Genomic DNA, 22,899 nt, shown 5'->3' on the forward strand with positions numbered 1-22,899 from the left:
ACTTGCATCTGATTGGAACTCCAGATCTAACTTCAAGTTTTCAGAAAAGACAGAGTTCAGGAAAATATATTAAAACAACACTGTAAGAATGCGATAAGCCAAGACCAGAGGTGGGACATTCTACAGGACAAACAACCCAGTTTCTCCAACAGACAAACTGGAGACAGAACGAGGAGCTGGGGAAGAGGAAGAAGTGATGACAAAGAGGGAAAAAACCACATTAAAGGAGACTTCAAAATCTATTTGATAGTACTGAAACAGAGAAGGTCCTTGCCCCCTCCCACCATGTCTTCTGTCTGCCTTTTGTCTGTAGAAAACTTTAATCAAGTGAGAAATGTGGAAACAAAGGAGATAATAATAATAATGGAGTCATCAAGCATAGTCAAGGAGCTTTAGTTCTTTCTCAAGGGCCGCAGATAATATTCTGAGCCAGATCCTGTGAGCCGTCTTACAGATGCTGAAACGCCAGGTGCAGAGGTTAACTACATGATGACTGTACCTAGGACATGAGCTGCCACAATTCTGAGAATTGGTCACAAAGAAATGGGGACAAATGGACCCTGGAGCTGAAGATGAACTGGACCTAAAACCACCAAGATGATGCTGATCAGACCACTGATGACCACTTTGAAGATGATTGTTAGAGATACTGTGCTGTTTCTACGTGTAGCTCCCCAACCCCCACTCTGTCTATAAAAGCTCTTGCCCCACTGCTTGCCGTTGATGGGGTGTGGGAGTCGGCCTTCGGACAGATGTCTGCAACCCTCCCTCCAAATCCTCACTTGCAGCATCGGAAATAAAGCAAACTTTCCTTTCCACCAACCTGGCCTGTTTATCGGCTTTTGAGCTGTAAGCAACCAGACTCACCACACATTCTCTCGATAACAGTACTGTACTGCATATTTGAAAGTTGCTGAGGGACATCCCTGGAGGTCCCAGCGACTTCCCTAGGGGTCCAGGACTCTGCACTTCCAATCCAGGGGCCTCAGGTTTGATCCCTGGTCAGGGAACTAAAATCCCACAGGCCACCGGGTGTGTGGCCAAAAAAAAAAAAAAAAAGAAAAGAAGGTTGCTGAGAGTAGATCTCAAAAGTTTCTCTCAAGAAAAAAAATTCTGTAACTATGTATGGTGATGAATGTTAACTAGACTGTGGAAATAATTTCACAATATATACAAATATCAAATATTATGTTGTATACCTGAAACTAATCTAATGTTGAAAACCTTTTTGAATACCAGTTCTTGACTGGTTCAAGTGCACCAAAGGGTTCTGTGCACTTCTTGCATCAATGGTAGGTCAACCAGATATTTGCCTATACACATGAGAATGCATGTCATCCTCAAAACAAGCTTAGTATTTATTAAATACTTAAAAAACTTATTTTAAAAAATAAGAAAAGAAAAAGTCAACTAATTACAGTATGGGCTTCCCTTGTGACTCAGAGGGTAAAGAATCTGCCTGCAATGAGGGAGACTTGGGTTCGATCTCAGGGTTGGGAAGATCCCCTGGAGAAGGGAAAAGCTACCCACTCCAGTATTCTGGCCTGGAGAATTCCATGGACCGTATAAGCCATGGGGTTGCAAAGAATCAGAGTATATGGACTTTATTTAGATACTGATTCTTTACTAGCTGAGCCATCAGGGAAACCTAAGAATATTGGAGTGGGTAGCCTATCCCTTCCCCAGAGGATCTTCCCAACCCAGGAATCGAACCGGAGTCTCCTGCATTGCAGGCAAATTTTTTACCAGCTGAGCTACAAGGGAAGCCCTCACTTGAACACATTGTAAACAAAAACAAAACTGGTTTATGAGGCAATCAGGAAATTTGAACTCTGATTAGGTATCTGCTGACCTCAAGGAATCATTACTAAATTTTAAGGTATGATAGTGTCATTGTCACTCCAGTACTCTTGCCTGGAAACTCCCATGGACGGAGAAGCCTGGTGGGCTGCAGTCCATGGGGTCGATAAGAGTCGGACACGACTGAGCGACTTAACTTTCACTTTTCACTTTCCTGCATTGGAGAAGGAAATGGCAACCCACTCTAGTGTTCTTGCCTGGAGAATCCCAGGGACGGGGGAGCCTGGTGGGCTGCCGTCTATGGGGTCGCACAGAGTAGGACACGACTGATGTGACGTAGCAGCAGCAGCAGCAGCAGCAGCAGCAGCAGTGTCACTGTGGTTATGCTTGAAAGATAATCCTTATATTTAAGAGATACACACTGAAGTATTTACAGATGAAATGAGATCACATCTAAGACAGCATTTAAAATAATCCTGAGGGGGGCTTCCCCGGTGGCTTAGTGGTAAAGAATCCACCTGCCATTGTAGAAGCCACTGAAATGAGACACCCTCGCACTACAACTAGAGAGGAGCCCCTGTTTACCGTAACTAGAGAAAAGCCCAAGCAGCAACAAAGACCCAACACAAAAATAAATACATAAAATTATTTTAAAAATAAGAAATAATCCTGAGGGAAGTGGGTGGGCCTATACGTGAAATGAGGTGGCCACATATTAATAATTGTTGATGCAAGCAACAGGTGCATAGACAATCTTCATGTTATTCTGTACTGTCATCTACATTTGAACTTTCTCATAATAAATACTAAGGTTGCTTTGAGGATGAAATGCATTCTCTTGTATACAGGCACATATCTGAATGGTTGACCTACCATTGATGGCAAGACATGCACAGAACCTTTTTCCCTTTGGAGCACTTGAACCAGTTAAGAACTCGTATTCAAAAAGATTTTCTGTTAAACCCATTCTGTTGCACACGCTAGTACCCCTCTTCCTTTCAACTTTGCAGCTGGAACAAAATCTAGACCTTTAAAACAAGACACTCTCAATAAAGCACAGTAAGGGTTTAGCAGCTGTGCATTTTTAAGCAAACCATTTCATTTGTGGAATCTGGCTTGTTTCCCAGGAAACAATGTTTCCATTTCACAATGTAACAGAACAGGAAGAGTGTGAACTCTTGTTTGTATGTAGATTCCTTGTGTGCCACTCAGATTTCCACATTTCCATTGTGGTCTGGGTGTGAGAGTCCAGCTGCATGTTGGTGGAATGACTCATTTTTCCAACAAGGTGCAGATTTCTGTGAATCCCAGGGGCCGATGATTGGTGTGAAAGAGCAGTCAGCACAGACTTCGCTCCTGGGTCCATCATATGACTTGATTTAAAGTTTTCTGCATGGGCTTAAATTGAAAGAAGCAATTCAGCTATTCAGATAATTCATGCTCCAAAACCTTTAGTGTTTACAAGTGGTTATTAACAGCAGCTACTTGAGGGACTTCCCTAGAGGACCGGTGGTTAAGATTCTGCCCTTGCCCTGCAGGGGGCATGTGATTTCTGGCCAAGGAACTAATACCCGACATGCTGAAGAGTGCGGTTAAAAAATAAAAAAATAAATTAATATTTTAAAAACAGCAGCTACTAGATACAATAAGGAAATACAAAGGTAATAGAAGCAAAATTACATCCTTTGGGTGTTTAGTAATCTCATCAAGGAAATAAATGCACGAGAAGTATAAAGATTTCAAATGAGTCAATGATACCCAATGCAAGTATATATAAAATATATCCATCAATGTTTCTGAGTCTTAGAATATTAGAGTCAATGAAATAAAATTTACATTTTCAAGCAGGACAAGAAAAAAAATTAAACAGAAAATTCTGTCTCCGTGTTTGTTTGGGCCTCCTCCCTCCCTAAAGTGCAGTGTGTACCTGTATTATGCATTAACCAGAGCGCCTCCAACCATAAAGATGATTTGAACTTCTTAAAAGAACAGTGTTCTTTCTCAGCTCCGTAGGGAGTCATGGTGACTTGCTATTCCACTTTGTAGGTGTTTCCCTGAACTGTGTATCCTTGGTGAATTTATGTAAAATATCAGTATGTCATTTTGATGTATGATACTTTGTCTCAAAAATATATATAAAGCCTTCAGCTTCTAAGAGGTGGAATATTTCTCCAAGCTTTCTGAGAATCTGCTTTCCCGGGTTATAGTCCTCAGTTTGGCTCAAATAAAATTCCCTTTTTAATTATTAACTGGGTAGTTAATTGACTTTTCATTGATAGAGTGAGCAAAATAGAAAGAGGCTATCTATCTGGGAATTTTTATAATTTACAAAATTTTAAAACTTACAGAAAATTTCTAAGTACAAAAAAGGTTGTATATATTTTTGGAACCATTTGAGAGTAAGTCGGCAACATGATGTCTCATCAACCCCAAATACCTTGTTTCTATAAACAAGGCCATTCTGATACATAACCACAGAACAGCCATCAAAATCAGGAAATTGATATCAATACATGCACCATCTGGTTCTCAGCTACCTATCAAAGTTCATTATTTGTCCTAATAGTGTCCTTTATCACTTAGTGATCCAATCTAAGTTCACACTTTGAATTTACTTGTCACCTTTCTTTAGTCTCCATGAATCACAGAAATAGTTCCTCATTTCTCGTTTGACTTTCATAACATTGTCATTTTTTAAGATTACAGGACAATTATCATGCAGAATATTGTTCAATTTGGGCTTTCTGATGTGCTTTTTTTCCATGATTGGATTTAGGGTTTTAACGTTGACAGGAAGAGCATGAAAGGGATGCTGTGTTCTTTTCATTGTATCCTATCAAGTGGTACATGATTTTTATTTGCCCTTTGCTTGTGGTGTTAACCTTGATCAGTTAAGGTGAGGTCCGATTTTCCAGTATAAGTGTTAGTCACTCAGTTGTGTCCGACTCTTTGTGACCCTGTGGACTGTGGCCCACCAGGCTCCTCCGTCCCTGGAATTCTCCAGGCAAGAATACTGGAGTGGGTTGCCATTTCCTTCTCCAGATTATAAAGTTAGTCTTTTCTTCTTTGTCATCCATAAGTATTTTGTAGGGTGGTATTTTGAGACTGAGTAAATATTCCACACACCAATTTCACACACAAACCACCAGAACTCATCTAACATGAAGTAGCTTTGCTATCTCTATAACTGTAAAGAAGTTCAATTTGTAATTTAAAATCTAAAAAAAGGAAATATCCAGGTCCAGATGCTTTTAGTGGAAACTCCACTTAACATACAAAGAATTAACACTGACTCTACCCAGTCTTTTTTCAGAAAGGAGAAGAGGAGAGAATCCTTCCTAACCCATTTTATGAGACTGGGTATAACCCTAACATAAAAAACCAGACAGACAGTACAAAAGGTAAGCCAATATCCCTCATAAATATACATGTAAATATTCTTAACAAAGTATAAGCAAATAGAATTCAGCAATATGTAAGAAAGAATTATATATATGAGCTGCTGCTGCTGCTGCTGCTGCTAAGTCGCTTCAGTTGTGTCCAACTGTGTGCAACCCCATAGAGGGCAGCCCACCAGGCTCCCCCATCCCTGGGATTCTCTAGGCAAGAATACTGGAGTGGGTTGCCATTTCCTTCTCCAATGAATGAAAGTGAAAAGTCAAAGTGAGGTCGCTCAGTCGTGTCTGACTCTTAGCGATCCCATGGACTACAGCCTACCAGGCTCCTCCATCCATGGGATTTTCCAGGCAAGAGTACTGGAGTGGGGTGCCATTGCCTTCTCCATATATATGAGCAAGTGTGGTTTATTCCAGGGTTGCAAGGCTGATTCAGTATTCAAAATTCAACCAGTGTAATTCACCAGGTGAACAGGTAAAGACGAAAAACCATATGACCATCTCAATTGAGGCAGAAAGTACATTTGACAATATTCAACACCTATTCATGACAGAAATTCTCAGAAAACTAAGACTAGAGTGCAATTTCCTCAACTTGATAAAGAACATCTACAAAAACAAAACACTACACAGCTAACAGCATATTTAATGATGAAAGACTGAATTATTTCCCCTGAAGATTGGAAACAAGTCAAGGATATCTGCTTTTATCACACATATTCAAGTCAAGAAAGTACTAGCCAGCATAGTAAGGCAAAAAAAAAAGGAAATAAAAGGGATACAGATTGGAAAAAAAAGAAATAAAACTGTACCTTTTGCAGATGGCAGAGTGGTCTATATAGAAAATCCAAGGAATGTATTTTTCAAAACCCTAGAAACAGTACATGAGTTCAGCAAGGTTACAGCATATAAAGTAAACGCATAAGAATCAATTGTATTTCTACAGAGTATCAGCAAACACTTGGAAACTGAAATTTAAAATACCATTTATGGGGATTTCCCTGATGGTCCAGTGGCTAAGACTCCATGCTCCCAATGGAGGGGGGCCTGGGTTCGATCCCTGGTCAGGAAGCTAGATCCCACGTGCCACAACTAAGACCTGGCACAACCAAATATATATAAGACGTTTAAAACTTTTTTAAAAAAATGCCATTTATGGGGGTTCCCTGGTAGTTTAATGGTTAGGATTTGGTGTTTTCATTGCTGTGGCCTGGGTTCAATCCTTGGTTGAGGACCTGAAATCCTGAAAGTGAGATGGCCCCCTCAAAAACACAAAGCATTTATAGTTGCTAAAAAAATATGAAATATATGTGAAGCCAATAAAACATATATAACACAATTAGTTTTGTTCATTTATAATTTTTTAAATAAAAGCACCCAGTCTGTTAAAATTTTATTAACATTTATACTTATAACTGTATACAGCATTTTCATGTTTTACATTTCTTCTATTATCTGTGGTTAAAACCAATTCTCGGTCTCATTATATTTTTAGTCTTTCTCTCATCTTACCAGAAGTTTTCCTATTTTTATTAATAGTTTTCCTATTTTATTAATATTGAAAAAAGAACTACCTTTTATGTTTGTTATCTTTTAACAAATCTTTTATCTTTTATCTTTTTTATTAATTTTGAACTCGTGTACTCTACTTGGGTTTCGTGAAGGTTTTTTGTTTTATGGAGTGCTGGTGTGCTGCATCTTCTTTGCAGTGCCTAGGCTTTCTCTGACTGTGGTGCAGGGGCTTAGTTGCCCCAAGGCACATGGGATCTTTGTTTCCCCACCAGTGATGGAACCCAAGTTCCTGGCATTGGAAGGTGGATTCTTAACCGCTGGACCACTAGAGAAGTCCTGTGTACTAGGGTATTTTTAAAAAATACATTCCTTGAGATTTTCTACATAGACCACCATGCTATCTGCACAAAGGCAGAGAGCAGAAAGGCAGAACTTATTAATTCTGCCTTTCTGCTTTATTTGGGTTTATCTTGTTGTGTTTTATAAACATGCTGAGAGGGCAGTGGCCAAGATGGTGCAGTAGGAAGATCCTGAGTTCACCTCTTCTCACGGGCAGACCAAAATGATAAACTATTACAGAACAACTGTTGATGAGAAAGACCAGAAGACTAGTAGAAAAGATCTTCCACAGTTAAAGATACAAAGAAAGAATCACAGTGAGACAGGTAGAAGTTATAGGGATAGAATAGGATAGTTATATACAGGTAGTTGTAGAAGTTCCAGGGAACAGTGAAAGTGTTAGTCGCTCAGCCGTGTCGGACTCTTTGTGACCTCAGAGACTACAGCCCACCAGGCTCCTCTGTCCATGTAATTCTCCAGGCAAAAATACTGGAGTGAGTAACCATTCCTTTCTCCAGGGGATCTTCCCGACCCAGGATCAAACCCAGGATCGAACCCCAGTCTCCCGCATTGTGGGCAGATTCTTTACAGTCTGAGCACCAGGGAAGCCAACAAGCGACTATAAATAGAGAGGGAAACCTAGGGAACTTTGAGAGACCACTGTAAGTTAATGATCGCTCAAGAAAGCTATTGGAACATCATGGAACGAAGCAGCCTTGCTTAACTAGAAAGCCATAAATAAAAGCACAAGATATGCCCCAGGCCATTTGGTGAAAGAATAATGTTACCACCTTTCTGATGATTTGAATAAGTGCCATGATAATCCTAGTTTGACTTCGTAGAGTCAGAAACTCTTCTGCTTGACACAAAAGGAGGAGCTAGTGATATAAGCCTGATGTCTGCTCAAAGAAGGTGGTCTTTCCTCCCCTCCCCCACTTTCCTTGTCTTCCCTGGTGGCTCAGAGGTTAAAGTGTCTGCCTGCAATTAGGTCCTGGGATGGGAAGATCCCCTGGAGAAGGAAATGGCGACCCACTCCAGTATTCTTGCCTGGAGAATCCCATGGACGGAGGAGCCTGGTAGGCTACAGTCCATGGGGTCGCAAAGAGTCGGACACGACTGATTGACTTCACTTTCACTTTTCCACTTTCCTTTGATTAAAAAATTTTAGCCCACTTAATCCTCGAGGCAGAGCCCACTTGCCTACTTGCATCTCTCATAATCGTCCAATATTAATAAATCTACTTCTTGCCCATTACTTTGCCTCTCACTGAATTCCTTCCGCACTGAGACACAAAGAACCTGAGCCTTCAGAAGTCCAGACACTATGTAAGTGACTCTAATTATGTATACCTATGGCTGATTCATGTTGATGTTTGGCAGAAACCAACAAAATTCTTCAAAGCAATTATCCTTCAATTAAAAAAAAAAAAGAAAAGAAAACAGGGGAAAAAAAAAAAAGACCACAGGTTAGAATCCCAGTCAGAGTTTTGGCTCGCTTTGAGTCCTGGTCACATGGGTCAGTCGACGTCTCAGTCTGAGGTGCACAGTTTCAGCGGAGGCAGAGATGCAGTATAGTTAAGACCCGTAGCCCTAGGTGGGTGACCCGCAAACGGGAAGATATCTACAACTGCAGAAGTTCTGTCCAAGGAGCAAGGGCTCCAAGCCCCACACTGCACTCTGCAATCTGGAGTTTCCGCACTGGGAAAATGAGCCCCTGGAACTTTGGGCTTTGACGGTCAATGAGCTTACTTTTGGGAGTGCCAGAGGAGTGCAGGAAATAGTCTCCACTTTTAAAGGGCACACACACAACTTCACATGCCACAGGACACAAGGAAGTAGCAGTAGTTTGAAAGCAGCCTGGGCCAGACCCACTGATCCTGGAGAGCCTCCCAGAGAAGCAGGAGGCACCTGGAGCTTACCCTGGGGACATGGATTCTGGCAGCAGCCGCTTGGGGAGCTCAGTCTACCACGCAGACACCGGTGCTGGCAAGAGCCATCTTAGACTCCTCTCTCTAGCTTATTAGTCTCACCCATCAATAAGCAGGTGCCAGCTCCAGGACCCCTGGGCCCTGGCTCTGCCCACCAGGGGACTGACACCAACTCTGAGACCCCAAGGGTCCTGCAGTAAGAGACTCAAGGACCAAATCCACACACCAGCAAGCTGGCAGTAGCCCAGTATCCCTTGGGCCCCTGCCCCACCCATCAGCAGGCCAACTCCAGGACACTCACCTTAGACCCCTCAGCCAGCTGCTCTGGGATTCAACCCCACTCACCAGAAAGCCAACACCTGGCTCTGCCCACCACTGAGTCAGCACTAGCCCCAGGGCCATGGGGGCCCTGCAGCCAACAGCCTCCTGACCTGGCCCCACCCACCAGCATCTGGCAACTTCTGCACAAGGCAGGTGCTGGCAACCAAGCAGACCAGGGACCAGCCACACCTCCCAGACTGCTCACAGTAGTCAGCCCATTACAACAGAAGGGCTCTCACAGAGCCCACACAGAGGACACGCATAGCAGATACAGCTCTGGTGACCAGAAGGGCCCACCTCTCCAAGCTTGGGAAATATAACCAACCTACCAAATACATAGAAACAAAAATAGCGAATTAGGCAAAATGAGGCAACAGAGGAATAGATTCCACATGAAAGAACAAGATAAAATCTCAGAAGAAAAACCAAGTGAAGTGGAGGTAAGCAATCTATCCCATAAAGAGTTCAGGATAATGATGACAAAGATGCTCAAAGAATTCAGAAGAAAGGATGACCAAAGTGAGAAGTTTTAACAAAGTGAGAAGTTTTTAACAGAGTTAGATAATATAAAGAACCAAATAGAGCTGCAGAATACAGTAAGGGATTTTTTTTAATATATGAGAGGGAATCAACAGTAGATTAGATGATATAGAGAAATGAATCAGTGAACTGGAAGACAGAGCACTGGAAATCTTGTACACTAAACAGAAAAATAGAATTTTTAAGGAATGAGGGCAGATTAAGAGACCTCTGGGATCATGGCAAATGGAGTAACATTCACAGTATAGGGTCCCAGAAGGAGAAGAGAGCAAAAGGATCTGAGAACACATTTGCTCAAAGTTACTAATCATTAGGAAAATGCAAAGCAAAACCACAATGAAATATAACGTGAGAACGGTTGTTATAAAAAGAAAAAGGGAACAGATAACAAGTGTTGGTGAGGATGTGGAGAAAAGAGAACCCTCACACACTGCTGGTGGAAATGTAAATTGGTGCAGCCACTCTGGAAAACAGTATGGTGATTCCTCAAAAACTTAAATAGAAACTTCCCTGGTGGTCCAGTGGTTAAGACTTTTCACACTTCCACTGCAGGGGACACAGGTTTGAAGCCTGGTCAGGGAACTAAGTCTTCCCTGGTGGCTCAGACAGTAAAGAATCCGCCTGCAATTCAGAAGACGTGGGTTCAGTCCCTGGGTTGGAAAGATCCCCTGGAGAAGAAAATCGCAACTCACTCCAGTATTCCTGCCTGGAGAATTCCATGGACAGAGGAGCCTGGCAGGCTACAGTCCATGGAGTCGCAAAGAGTTGGACAGCTGAGCAACCAACACTTTCACTTCACTTTCTTTTCAGGGAACTAAGATCCCAAACACCACATGACGCAACAATAACAAAAAATGGACTACCATACAGCAATTCCCCTTCCTGATATTTACCGGAAAAAATGCAAACACTAATTAGCAAAGATCGATGCAGAGCGCTGAAGAATTGATGCTTTTGAACTGTGGTGTTGGAGAAGACTCTTGAGAGTCCCTTGGACTGCAAGGAGATCCAACCAGTCCATTCTGAAGGAGATCAGCCCTGGGATTTCTTTGGAGGGAATGATGCTAAAGCTGAAACTCCTGCACTTTGGCCACCTCATGCGAAGAGTTGACTCATTGGAAAAGACTCTGATGCTGGGAGGGGTTGGGGGCAGGAGGAGAAGGGGACGACCGAGGGAGGATGAGATGGCTGGATGGCATCACTGACTCGATGGACGTGAGTCTGAGTGAACTCCGGGAGTTGGTGATGGACAGGGAGGCCTGGCGTGCTGCGATTCATGGGGTCGCAAAGAGTCAGACACGACTGAGCAACTGAACTGAAATGATGCACCCCTACATTCATTATAGCATTATTTACAACAGCCAAGATATGGAAGCAATCTAAGTGCCTATCAATAGATAAATGGATAAAGAAGCTGTGAGATATGTATCAGTGATGTGCTGTGCTATGCTTAGTCGCTCAGTTGTGTCTGATTCTTCGACCCCAGGGATTGCAGTCCACCAGGCTCCTCTGTCTATGGGGATTCTCCAGGCAAGAATACTGGAGTGGGTTGCCATGCCCTCCTCCAGGGGATCTTCCTAACTCAGGGATTGAACTCAGATCTCCTGCATTGCAGGCAGATTCTTTACTGTCTGAGCCACCAGGGAAGCCCAAGAATACTGGAGTGGGTAGCCTATCCCTTCTCCAAGGGATCTTCCTGACCCAGGAATCGAATCAAGGTCTCCTGCATTGCAGGCAGATTCTTTACCAGCTGAGCTACAATGATATATATATATATGCATATTATATATATATATATATATCAGCCATAAAAAAGAACGTAACCTTGCCAATTTGACACAACACGGAAGGCCTAGAAGGTATTATGCTAAGTGAAATAAGTTCAGATAAAGACAAATGCTGTACTATTTCATTGATATGTATAATCCAAAAATAAAAGAAATGAGCAAACTTAATAAAACAGAAACAGTCATAGATACAGAGAACAAACAGGTGGTTTCCAGTGGAGAGGAGGCTGTGAGGAGGAAAGAAAAAGGTGAAGGAGATTAAGAGGTACAAACTCTGGACTGCAAAATAAATGAGTCATGGGTGTGAAATGTAGTGTGGGGAATATAGTCAACAACAATGTGCTATCTTTCTGTGGTGAGACATTGTAACTAGACTTATCATGGTGATCATTTTGAAATACAGTAAACTATCAGACTATTATGTTGTGTAACAGGAACTAACATAGTTATACTTCAAACACAAACTTATAGAACCGCAAAAATAATTTACAGTTACTCGAAGTGGAGCATGGAGAGAGGGGAAATTGGATGAAGACAGTAAAAAGTACAAACTTCCAGTTAAAAGATAAATAAGTGTAATGTATAAAAGTTCTTGAAAGTAAATCCTGAGTTCTCATCACAAGGAAAAAAATTTTTTATTCTTTAATTTTGTATCTATATGAGATGTTCACTAAAGTTATTGTGACCATCATTTCATGATGTATGTAAGACAAATCATTATACTGTGTATCTTAAAGAATCTACCTGCCAATCCACCTTCCCCACCTGGGTTGGGAAGATTCCCTGGAGAAGGAAATGGCAACCCACTCCAGTATTCTTGCCTGGGAAATCCAGGACAGAATGGACAGAGGAGACTGGTGGGCTACAGTCCGTGGGGTTGCAAAAGAATCTGACGTGACTTGGTGACTAAACAACAATACCTCACACTTATACAGTGCTGTATGTCAATTTTATCTCAATGAAACTGCAAAGAAAAACATGTCAATTTTATGCTTATTTAACTTACCTTAATTCTTTCTTGCTTAATAGACACATTTAAAGCAACTGTTATTCTGAGTACAACTTTAGTGATCTCTCATACAATTTCATATGTAGCACTGTCAATAAAAGATTGATCTTCAACTCAGTCTTGAAAGAAACAATTTGCAGAGAAGTGCTGGAATCATTCCCAGTGTAGGCAGAGAACCGACAGGTTCATAGTCTACTCACAGACAACACTTGCTCATTCTTTAAGACAACTCAAATTTCATCTCCTCTGTAAAGATTTCAAAGCATCGTTAGTGATGCCTTTATCAGTGAATCCATAGTACTACCTATATATTACTAATAAAAATCCTTATTGTATTGTAGAGTCTGTGTTCCTTCAGGATAGGACCCTTGTCCAATTTCCTTTCTTCTTCTTCTTATTTTTTTTTTCTTCAGGATCTCAGTTCTCCAACCAGAGATTGAACTCAGGCCCTCGGCAGTGTGAGCATGGAGTCTTAATCACTGGACCACCAGGGAATTCCTGCCCTATTTTCTATATGTAGGCCTGAATCATATCAAGCACAAAACCTTGTACTGAGTGAAATAATAGAAGAGAGAAATATAGAAGCTGACTGGAAAGCTCCTAAAATTCACTTCCCTTACAGATTTTACTCAAACGCAGTCTTGTCAATAGCTATTCATGTTGCCAGAAAAACTTAAGGGCCCAAAGTATCCTTTCTTTAAACAGAACTAATTGTTCACTTGTATTCAGACTTTCTAAGCAAAAGGAAATTTGTAACGAAAATACAGCTCAAGGCAATATCCATCTGAAGGTTTCCCTTTTGGATAACTTTCTGCTTTCCCTAAAAAAAATTTCTCCTCTGAAGACGACACCCTTATTTATTTTCTCTACAAGTTTCCTGCAGGCTCTCTTCCCCACCATTCTCCCTCCTTAAAAATACCACAAAAACAAGTTTTTGTAACATAAAAACAATCCAGTGTAAAGCACAGAAATCTCCAGCCTTTGATTGCAAATAACCTTTACCAGTTTGTCACAAGTTAAACTGAATTCCCAGTTTTGCTTGCTTTCTTTCAAACATATGAAGTGTCTATTGAATGCCAGGCACCAAGTTAAGCAATGGCCATACAACAGTTTAGGGTGAATCTATCCCTTGACCATTAAATCAACCAGATTCAATAAATCTACTTGAATTTTTACCCATGTGTTTCTTTACTACAGATCTCACCTCCTTTCTCCAAGTCACTAGAAACTCAATACAGAAACATTTGCCAGGTTTTCCACTTCAGGAATCTTGACCTTGTTGTTTACCTGGGCAAATACTTCTGGTCTAATTTCACAGAGAGGTTTCTCTGCTCTATGTTACTCAATCCTTTCCGCCTTTTCATCTCCACTTTTCTCGGGTTTATTTCTTTAAGAAGCTTCCTTCCATGGCATTCTTCGCTCACACAAGTTAAGAGGCTTCTTGCCTCATGTGTTGGTCACAAGAGTCTTAAGCATTGCATAAAATGTCACATGCCTTAGGTTCATTCACATCCCCTCGTGGATGTATCATTACCAGAGCTAAAGGACATAGACATTCCCTGAGCTTCAAAGGGAGACTCAAGATCTATTATGATATATGTTTATTTAAAAACTTTTATCTGAAACATTGATGAACTTTGCAAATAATAGCAGAGTCTTTTTTCCTTTGTTTTTGTATCTTGGCCATACTGTGCAGCTTTCGAGATCTTAGTTTTCTGACCAGGGATCAAACCCGCACGCTGGGCAGTGAAGGCGCAGAGTCCTAACCACTGGGCCACCAAGGAATTCACAAGAAGCTTATCTTAAGGAACCCAGAGTGCAACGAAAAAAGTAAGTATATGTTTCTGTGGAAACAAACTGCTAATCAATATTTCAAGAACAATGGTCAAGGTCATGACAGGTTACTTAAAGATTGTGGCAGGAGAAATCTTTCATCCAACACTCAGATCAGATGTTTGGTGGAATAGTTTAGGAATTAGAGTTCATTTTGTTTAATATTATTTATTTATTAGGTTGTGACGGGTCTTAGTCGCAGCACACAAACTCTTAGCTGCGGCATGCGGGATCTAGGTCCCTAACCAGGAATCGAACCTGGGCCCCCTGCATTGGAAGCATGGAGTCTTAGTCACTGAACCACCAGAAAAGTCCCTAGAGTTCATTTCTATATAAAAGGGAAAAAATTATTTGACTATATACATATAATCATTACACTGTGATACTATCACCTCAAAGAAGGCCGACAAGCAGAATGAACTTTTAAATCAAAATTTTAGCTGCCAGCTGCTTGCACTATCACACAGAGCAAAATTTCCTCCTCAAAACTGGTAAGGCAAGTGCACTGGGTTGAACAGTACTCCTCCCAAATTTATGTCCACCTGGAGCTGGTGAATATGTCCTTACTTAGAAGCAGAGTATTTATATATGTGGCCAAATTAAGAAGTCATACTGGATTAAGGTGGGCCCTGATCCAATGACTAGTGACTTTATCAGAAGAGGGAAATGTGGGTGCATGTCCAGACACTCAGAAGGTGGAATGCCATGTGAAGATGAAGGCAGCAACTGGGGTGATGCTGCCTTCCCAAGGCAAGGAACCCCAAGGATTAGGAGCAACCACCAGGAGCTGGGTAGAGGGAATGAAGGATTCTTTCTTAGAGCCTTTTGAAATACTGTGGCCCTGTGGATACCCTGATTTCAGACTGCTGTTCTCCAGAACTATGAGAGAGTAAATTTCTGTTGTGTTAGGCCACCCGGTTTGTGGTCATTTGTATGGCAGTTCTAGGAAACTAATACAGGAAGCATATGGCAGACAGAAATACTTCAGCAAATATGTATTTCAAAACATTTGGTTTAACTTTAATACCCTCCTCAAGGCCCCATCTAGGACTTCAGTTGGGTAAGCAAACAGGAGCTGACCTTTCACTGGTGGAAATTCAGAAAATTGCTGTGCATTCATTCAAACTAAAAAAGGAAGAAAGAAAAAAGAGAAAAAAATATATATTTTTTACTTACTCCAGTACAGTGATAATTCTTTTAAATTTGATCACTGACTCTGGTCTGTCATCTTGCTAGTAGAACTGAGTGTTATATAACTATTGCACAGACATTTTCACAGATGCCAAGAAATAATAATGCAGTTTAGATATCCAGAAATGCACTACTGGCTATGGCCCATATGGAATTGCTCATGTCTTCTAGGGCTGTGTGGTGATAGACTGTTTATATTGGATCTTGTTGGATATATGCTGTACTTGTTCAAGTTACAGAAAGTTGCAAGTACAATGTCTTCCTTTCTTAGAGAAGCATACAAGTTAACTCTAGATAAAATCAATGTAAATGCAGGATTATTTTGGATCAAAACATCTTAGTTTCGGCTAAGTTGATATATTTACTTATTGTGATGAAAACAAAATCTGAATTTAGTTTGATAGTAGTACTATTTCTGTTCTACTAGTCTTTGCCTTCTCCTCCAAACAAACTTCTATTTATCCTTTAATACCCATCTCAAATGTTGTGTCTTCTTAAAGCCTCCCCCATTGGTAAACAGGATTAGGGAGTTTTCTCTGGGCTTACAAAGACCACTTCAATCGTTGCTGTATAGTATATGTTAGCGGTTTGTCTGTCTCTCCTGTTAAGACTGTGAGCCCCTTCTTCCTCTTTGCATTGCCAACATTATGCTTGGTATAAAGCATGCACTTAATAGATGTTTGCTGAAGGAATGATGAATTTTTGATGACTGAAAGCTATTTATTAAAGTACACATCATTGAACTTAAAAGAGCGTTTTCCTCATAGGAATGTTCTAATGTAGAATAACTTCAGGAACTATACATGGAATACAAGTATCAGCATTGTTATTGTACTGAACTTGATGACTCTGCAAAGTTTTCACTGACTCCACACACATTTCCTGATTCTAGTTTCTGTTTGGAGCCTTTCCCTCATATCTCTATTACAAGAATGCAAGCATCTGTTGTGAGCTCTCTACCCCCACAGATAACAAAGTCCATAAAATGAAGGGAACAGAGAAAAGGCAGGATGTTCCTTATGTTCCATATTCCTTTTCATTTATACCTGTGTTCTTTTGGTGATAGCAGATTTCCATTAGGAGGTCTTTCAGAATCAACTACCCATTCACCCATTCATTCAAGAAATGGTACTTTACTATTGAATGGGCAGGCTCATAACTAGGGGAGAAAAGTCCAGGTAGAAAGTACTGTGTTTTATAAGAGAAACAGAAAAGCTCCATTAGAGTTCCAATGAGGAACATGGAGTTCAGTTCACACTTGCTCAAGTTCCCACATCTTGTAACTGTGAGAGCTGAGACTGGCTCCTTTTGCATTTGACATCAGATGGAATAACTGGAGGAATTGAGATTCAAGCCTAATTTGGATGGTACAAAAGCCTGGGGTCTTCTGCTACACTACACCATGTGCCTCCCATAGGCTACTGTTTTAGTTATTTGACAGATGCAAAGGTTATCTAAGTTATCAGCAATGAAAATAAAAAGGATCAAGGGGATATAGACAAGATATAAATGCAGGTTATACAATGAAAATGACATAATAGCTGACTAAGAATGAGAGGGAAACGAATAGAATTAAGGATGGCCTAAGGGAATTCCAGTGTTCTTGCCTGGAGAATCCCAGGGACGGGGGAGCCTGGTGGGCAGCCATCTATGGGGCACACAGAGTCGGACACGACTGAGGCGACTTAGCAGCACAAGGGAATTGCCTGGTAGTCCCGTTGTTAGGACTCTGTGCTTTCACTGCTAGGGGCCACAGTTCCATCATCCCTGGTCAGGAAAAAACCCAGGATGGTTTAAGCTTGGAGTTCTGGTAACTAGGAAAATAACGATGCCTTTAGCACAATTAGGGATCTCAGAGGAAGAGACAGTTTTTATTCAGTGAGAGCCTTGGAGGAAGGAGGTGGAGGGAAAAATAGGTATGAGGCCTATATACAGACATTTAAGCCTGACAATAGGCAAGACTTCTAAGGAAGAGAGCAGGTAGGGAAAAGAAACAGAACACTGATGGCAGGAGATGAGACGGAAAAGGAGCTCTGAGAGAATATACTTTGAAGGAAGCCATGAGAGAAGAGAATTCAAGAGAACCGAGATGAGACCAGATGAAAGGCTGTCTTAAAGGCAAGAGAATGAAAATTTGTGGTTAGCAAACAGCTGACCCTGAGGTTTAAAAAAATTTTAAGTCTCAAAGGAAGGAAATAACAGTCATTGTGTAATAGTTTTCTAAAACTTGGCAGGCATTCAAATGTGGGTCCTTATCCGCCTTTCCGGTTAAGGTGAGAGAGCTAGGGAGAACTAAGCTCACAAGGAAAATGAGGTTCTGGGGCTCTCCAAGGTGCTACTTCTCAACAAAATCGAAATGAAATCCTATCTTCATTCACACTGTGAGATGGAAAATGCAAATTAAGCATCCGTTTTTGCCCTTATTTCCTTTAGGCTGGTAAAGCAAGACTGATGATGTTTTGCCAGGTAGACGTCAATCCGTCATTAAATTTGAATCTTCATATGGTCCACCACCCACGAAGTATGAATAACCGGTTTTCCGAGTTTTTCCTGATACAGTTTTGGTTTTGACAAACGATTTGGGATCCCCATTCTTCCTTACAAGTACGGCAAGAAAAGGGAACCGTCATCAATCGTTGATAATCGTGGTTTTGTTTTGTTTTAAATAAATAATGGGTAGGCATCACTTAACGCGTTTTTAAACACTTAGGTTATTCTTTTACAGATTTTGAGGAAGAGAAAACCTTTAAGCGGTCAAGTAGGAGCACAAGTATGCAAACAAGATTCAAAATTAACTTTCACAACACTTGGCCTAATAAGGTTTCTTCCACTGTTAACTGGAGATAAACAGGCTCTGGATAGTTGCTGGAGGGACTGAAACAATTACCTTTACAAAGAGAGGTTTCTCCGTACTTAAACGAAAGAGCCCCCTGCTCAAGCCTAGACCATAGGATCTAGCACCTTTAGCAAGTCTCTCCCCACTCTAGGACTCAAATTTTCTCCTCTGTAAAACAAGGGGGAAAGGTGTGTGTGCGTACAGAGACTGGCTGGAAGCCCTTTAAAGCTTCCCTCCAGCTAGCAAGTTATTTCATAATGATTTCTCCCCTTCATGCTATTTCCCTAGAAGAGGAAAAAGTTGTGAATTAATTCTTTGGATATGAAAATAAAAAAAGCAGACAGCCTGGCTTCAAGGAAACTTATTAGGGAACACGGATTCTGAAGAGCTCAATGACTTAAGGCCGCTAGCACCTCCGCCGCAGCCTGCCTTCCTCGGCCTGCAGCCGCGGCTGCGGGAACAAGATGGCGTCAGCACGCAGGGTTTCGCCCACGCCCCCGCGACTCCGCAATGCGGCCTCCGGCTGAGGCCGCACCCCATTGGCCAATGGCAATGAGGTCATCATGGGGGCGGCGGCCGGCGGCGGCGCGGAGGCGGGGCTTTGCGGACGCACGGACGTCGAGGTGCGGCTGCCAGGAGCTGCGGAGGCTGCGGGCTTGGTTTGCCGCGGCTTCCTTGGCGGCGGCCCCCGACTGGAGGTGAGCCGGGGCTGTGGGTACAGCGCGGCCAAGAGCGGCTTTTGAGGGGCAAAGCAAGCCCTTCTAATGGCCCGCTCGGTTGTCAAAGGAATTTGCAGGGGCTTCAAGTCTCTTCAAGGAATTAGCAGGGGTTCACCCCTCCTCGGGTACCCCTCCTGTGGGCGGAGGAACAGGAGGTTCACTCTCTTTTGGAGGCCTCGAACCCTTCTCCATTTACGTGGAAGAGGGAAAAACGGAAGGTTATTGGGAAGGCAGAAGAAGAGTCCTTCTTAGAGGGACTCCCATTTGAGGGTTCTCCCCTTTATTCCCCACTCCAGGAGGTAGGTGTGCCTGGGCCCGGAGAATTCCTGCTTCTCACTGGATAGACAGGAAATGAGGCAGGTGAACTTGAATACCTCGTTAAGGGAGGCGACGGCTGGATGGCAGTTGTGAGGCAGGAGGGCTCGGGAGGTCTTTATTTGGACTCCTCTTGGGCAGGATTACTGTTTCTTCCTATTTTGCTTTGTGACTCTCCCAACACCCCCGGATCGCTATAGCCTTTTTATTTTTCGATTTGGCTCCAGTGGGACAGAGATGTTCTAGGGAGACTTTTAATCATTAAAGAGCAGAAACAGGGAGGCAACTGATTGGAGGTTGTCATTATCGGCAGCCTCTGAACTATGCTGATCTGGCATAATTTAATGTGCTTAGAGGTTGTGGAATCTATTCGTGTTGGGAGGTGGAGTGGGGACTGTTAACAGCTGTTTTGGATGAGTCAGGTGTAGGCAGTCTCAGAGTCAAGCTACATAATCTCTTGAGAAATTCTTGCTTCTATCTAAATGTATTGTTTTGCTACCTTGAATGCCAAATGCACAAAGGTTTTGTCATTCAGATTTCTCAAAATGTCTCCCAGGCTTCCGGAGAAATAGCTCTTCCTTTGATGCCAGTTTCGCCTGTCATTAGGAATGCCCTCGTGATACCAGAAATAACGTGCATTTTGTTGCGTTTAGATACTGTAAGGCACGGACTGTACCTTACAGTCCGTGCCTTACAGTAGCCGACTGAGAATAAATAATTGCAGTTTCAGGACCACTGATAGCGCCAATTGTCTTTCCTACCCGGTAACGGTAAGACCGCCCCAGAAGGATATCTTTATTGGCTCATTCGTGGGAAGCTTTAACAGATGGAAGAACGTAGTAATTTTGAAGGTGGGGATAAAAAACGGAAAGCTCCAGAGGTTGAAAGCTTATTCTCTGACGATAAAATTGCTTTGTCATTTCATGTGTTCCATCATGTTTGACTTGAAGTTGGGTGTGACATGTAAGCTGTTTCTGTGTGTGTGTGTATGTAGAAGTGAACACTTACGTGTTTAGATTCTTTGGAGAGAAAATGGTGTTTTGTGAGGAGTTTGAAAAGGTAAATCCTTTAAGGTAGCTGTACCTTGAGGGCAGTGCTGGGACTTTGGCTGTTAGAAATTGGCAGTGGAGGATAGAAAACTAATCTCAACAGAGACATCCTTTTTGAGAGGGTAATTGAAGTCTCTTCTGATTGTTTCCTGACACAGAAAAAAACAAAAAAAGATCTCTGTGAATGTCACTGCCTTATAATACTGTGTCCAGGGTGTTTAAAGAGCTGTTTCGGATTCGCACTTCCTGTTTTTAATCTGAATACATTCTTACGTATTGAGATGTCCCACATTATTGTCATTTGATCCTGATGTTGACTGCAAAGTAAGTGACTGTTCATCAGGCATTCTTCACAAGAGGATTCAGTAACAGCCTTTGCAATTTCTTCTTTCTGTCTTTCTAAGCTAAGGATGTCAGCTTGGAGTGAGAGAAATGAAATACAGCGTGGAAGAGGCCTCCTGGGGTGTTGTTTGCTTTCAGTCCTCTTGGTAGTTCCAAGTTCATGTAATTTTCTCTCTTTGCTTTAGGTTGCAGAGAAATCCCAGGACTCAGTTGACCTGTCCTTTCTGCCACCATGGGGGAGCTTTTCCGGAGTGAGGAGATGACACTGGCCCAGCTTTTTCTACAATCAGAAGCTGCTTATTGTTGTGTCAGTGAATTAGGTGAACTTGGAAAGGTTCAGTTTCGTGATGTAAGTAGTTACGGCACTGCGTCTTGATTACCACTGAACTTTATTTTTCTTATTATGGCCGGTTGCCTCGTGACAAATGTTTTGCTTTTTATTTGCAAAAATAACATTACAGTACTGGCTTACTACTAGAAGAGTGTACATTTCAAGTTGTCTTTGCACAGGTGAAAGTGATTTGTGCTGATCCTTCCACACTTTTACTAGCCTACCCTTTGGAGGATGATCTGAAGCATTCTCAGCATAATTGCTTGAAATGCAGATGGAGGACAGCCTCCATCCTCAGCCTTCAAAAGTTCAAGGCTTGAACTTCACTTTTGGGCTCCTTAACACCCATAGTAGGGTATTTTTAAAAAGTGTCATAGCTCTGTGTACAATAGGATGTATTTATTACAAAATCTGAAGCATCCAGTTACAGATATATAGTGCCTAAGGGTATACTGAATACTCACTGTTTTGAAGCATTATGCTAGGCACTTCGGAGGAGATAGCAAAAGAAAGTGGACAATCTAAGTATTAAAAAAAAAAGTATACTATGAGGCTTACAATCTGATCAGGAAGGCACAATCTACAGTGCTGAAAGGAAGGGACAGTTAACAGTTCCCTGTTATGCAATCTCAAAGCTCCATGTAAGGTAAGGTAAAGTCGCTCAATCGTGTCTGACTCTTTGCGACCCTGTGGGCTGTAGCCTACCAGGCTCCTCTGTCCATGGAATTTTCCAGGCAATAGTACTGGAGTGGATTGCCATTTCCTTCTCCAGGGGATCTTCCCGACCCAGGGATCGAACCCGGGTCTCCCACACTGTAGACAGACGCTTAACTGTCTGAGCCACCAGGGAAGTCTCTTGTTTATAGCATTCATCAGAGTCCTGATTTTCTGTTCATCGGTGTGAGTGACTGATTAAAGAATGTCTCTTGTGCAGTGATCTTAGCACCAGGAAGATAGAGACATTCACTTTATAGCCTTAGTGCCCACATACAAGATAATCAATATTTGTTGGAATGAATGGATAGATGAAAGAGGAGTGGTCAGAAAGTGGTGGAATTAATCAGTTTTGACTTCCTGGAATTGGCAAGCTTTCTGGAAATTCTCAGTCTGAGCTGAAATTGCACAAATATAATCCAGTTACAAGGTCTCATTCCTTTTTTCTCTTTGAACCCTCTTATATTACCTCTCTTCAAATGTTCTCCTACCTAACTCAGCTAATGCATCAATGTTCTTCCAGTTTTTTAGACTTGAAGGCTAAATCAAACCTAACTCATCCTTAATTTGCAATCCTTTATTTTGTCCTATGGTGTCTCCCTTCCTAACACCACTGTGTGCATTCAGTGTTCTTAACTTTTATGTCAGTCATAACAAAAATTAATAGGAATTAATAAAGTGAATATTTATTTTAGTTCCAGACCACTACAATAAAGTATCTCAATAAATCGAGTTACACAAATGTTTTGGTTTCCCAGTACATTTAAAAGTTATGTTAGGAATTCCCTGATGATCTAGTGCTTAGGACTCCTCACTTTCACTGCTGAGGGCACAAGTTCAATCCTTGATTGAAAGATTAAGATCCTGCAAGGTGAGTGGCATGACCAAAAGAAAAAGTTATGTTTATACTGTAGACTGTAGACTACACTAAAGTCTAT

The 22,899-nt window shown here is 41.7% G+C and overlaps 1 protein-coding gene across 5 annotated transcripts in view; it reads left to right on the forward strand.

Annotated features, from left to right (window-relative positions):
* ATP6V0A1 (ATPase H+ transporting V0 subunit a1) overlaps window positions 1-22,899 on the forward strand; it is a 92,680-nt gene that overhangs the window by 20,258 nt on the left and 49,523 nt on the right. For 3 of the 5 annotated variants that reach the window (XR_011259902.1, XM_069603757.1, XM_069603759.1), the window contains exons 1-2: window positions 19,073-19,189; window positions 21,102-21,265. Coding sequence is in view for 4 of the 5 variants with exons in the window: in XM_069603757.1 (XP_069459858.1) it covers window positions 21,149-21,265 (117 nt within the window). In the remaining variant the exon portion in view is untranslated. Of the gene's footprint in view, window positions 1-14,327; window positions 14,462-19,072; window positions 19,190-21,101; window positions 21,266-22,899 lie in introns of those variants that run through there. The other 2 variants (XM_069603758.1, XM_069603761.1) reach the window with 1 other exon arrangement.

The sequence above is a fragment of the Ovis canadensis genome, chromosome 11, assembly GCF_042477335.2.
Source record: "Ovis canadensis isolate MfBH-ARS-UI-01 breed Bighorn chromosome 11, ARS-UI_OviCan_v2, whole genome shotgun sequence".
In the NCBI taxonomy this organism is placed as follows: Eukaryota; Metazoa; Chordata; class Mammalia; order Artiodactyla; family Bovidae; genus Ovis; species Ovis canadensis.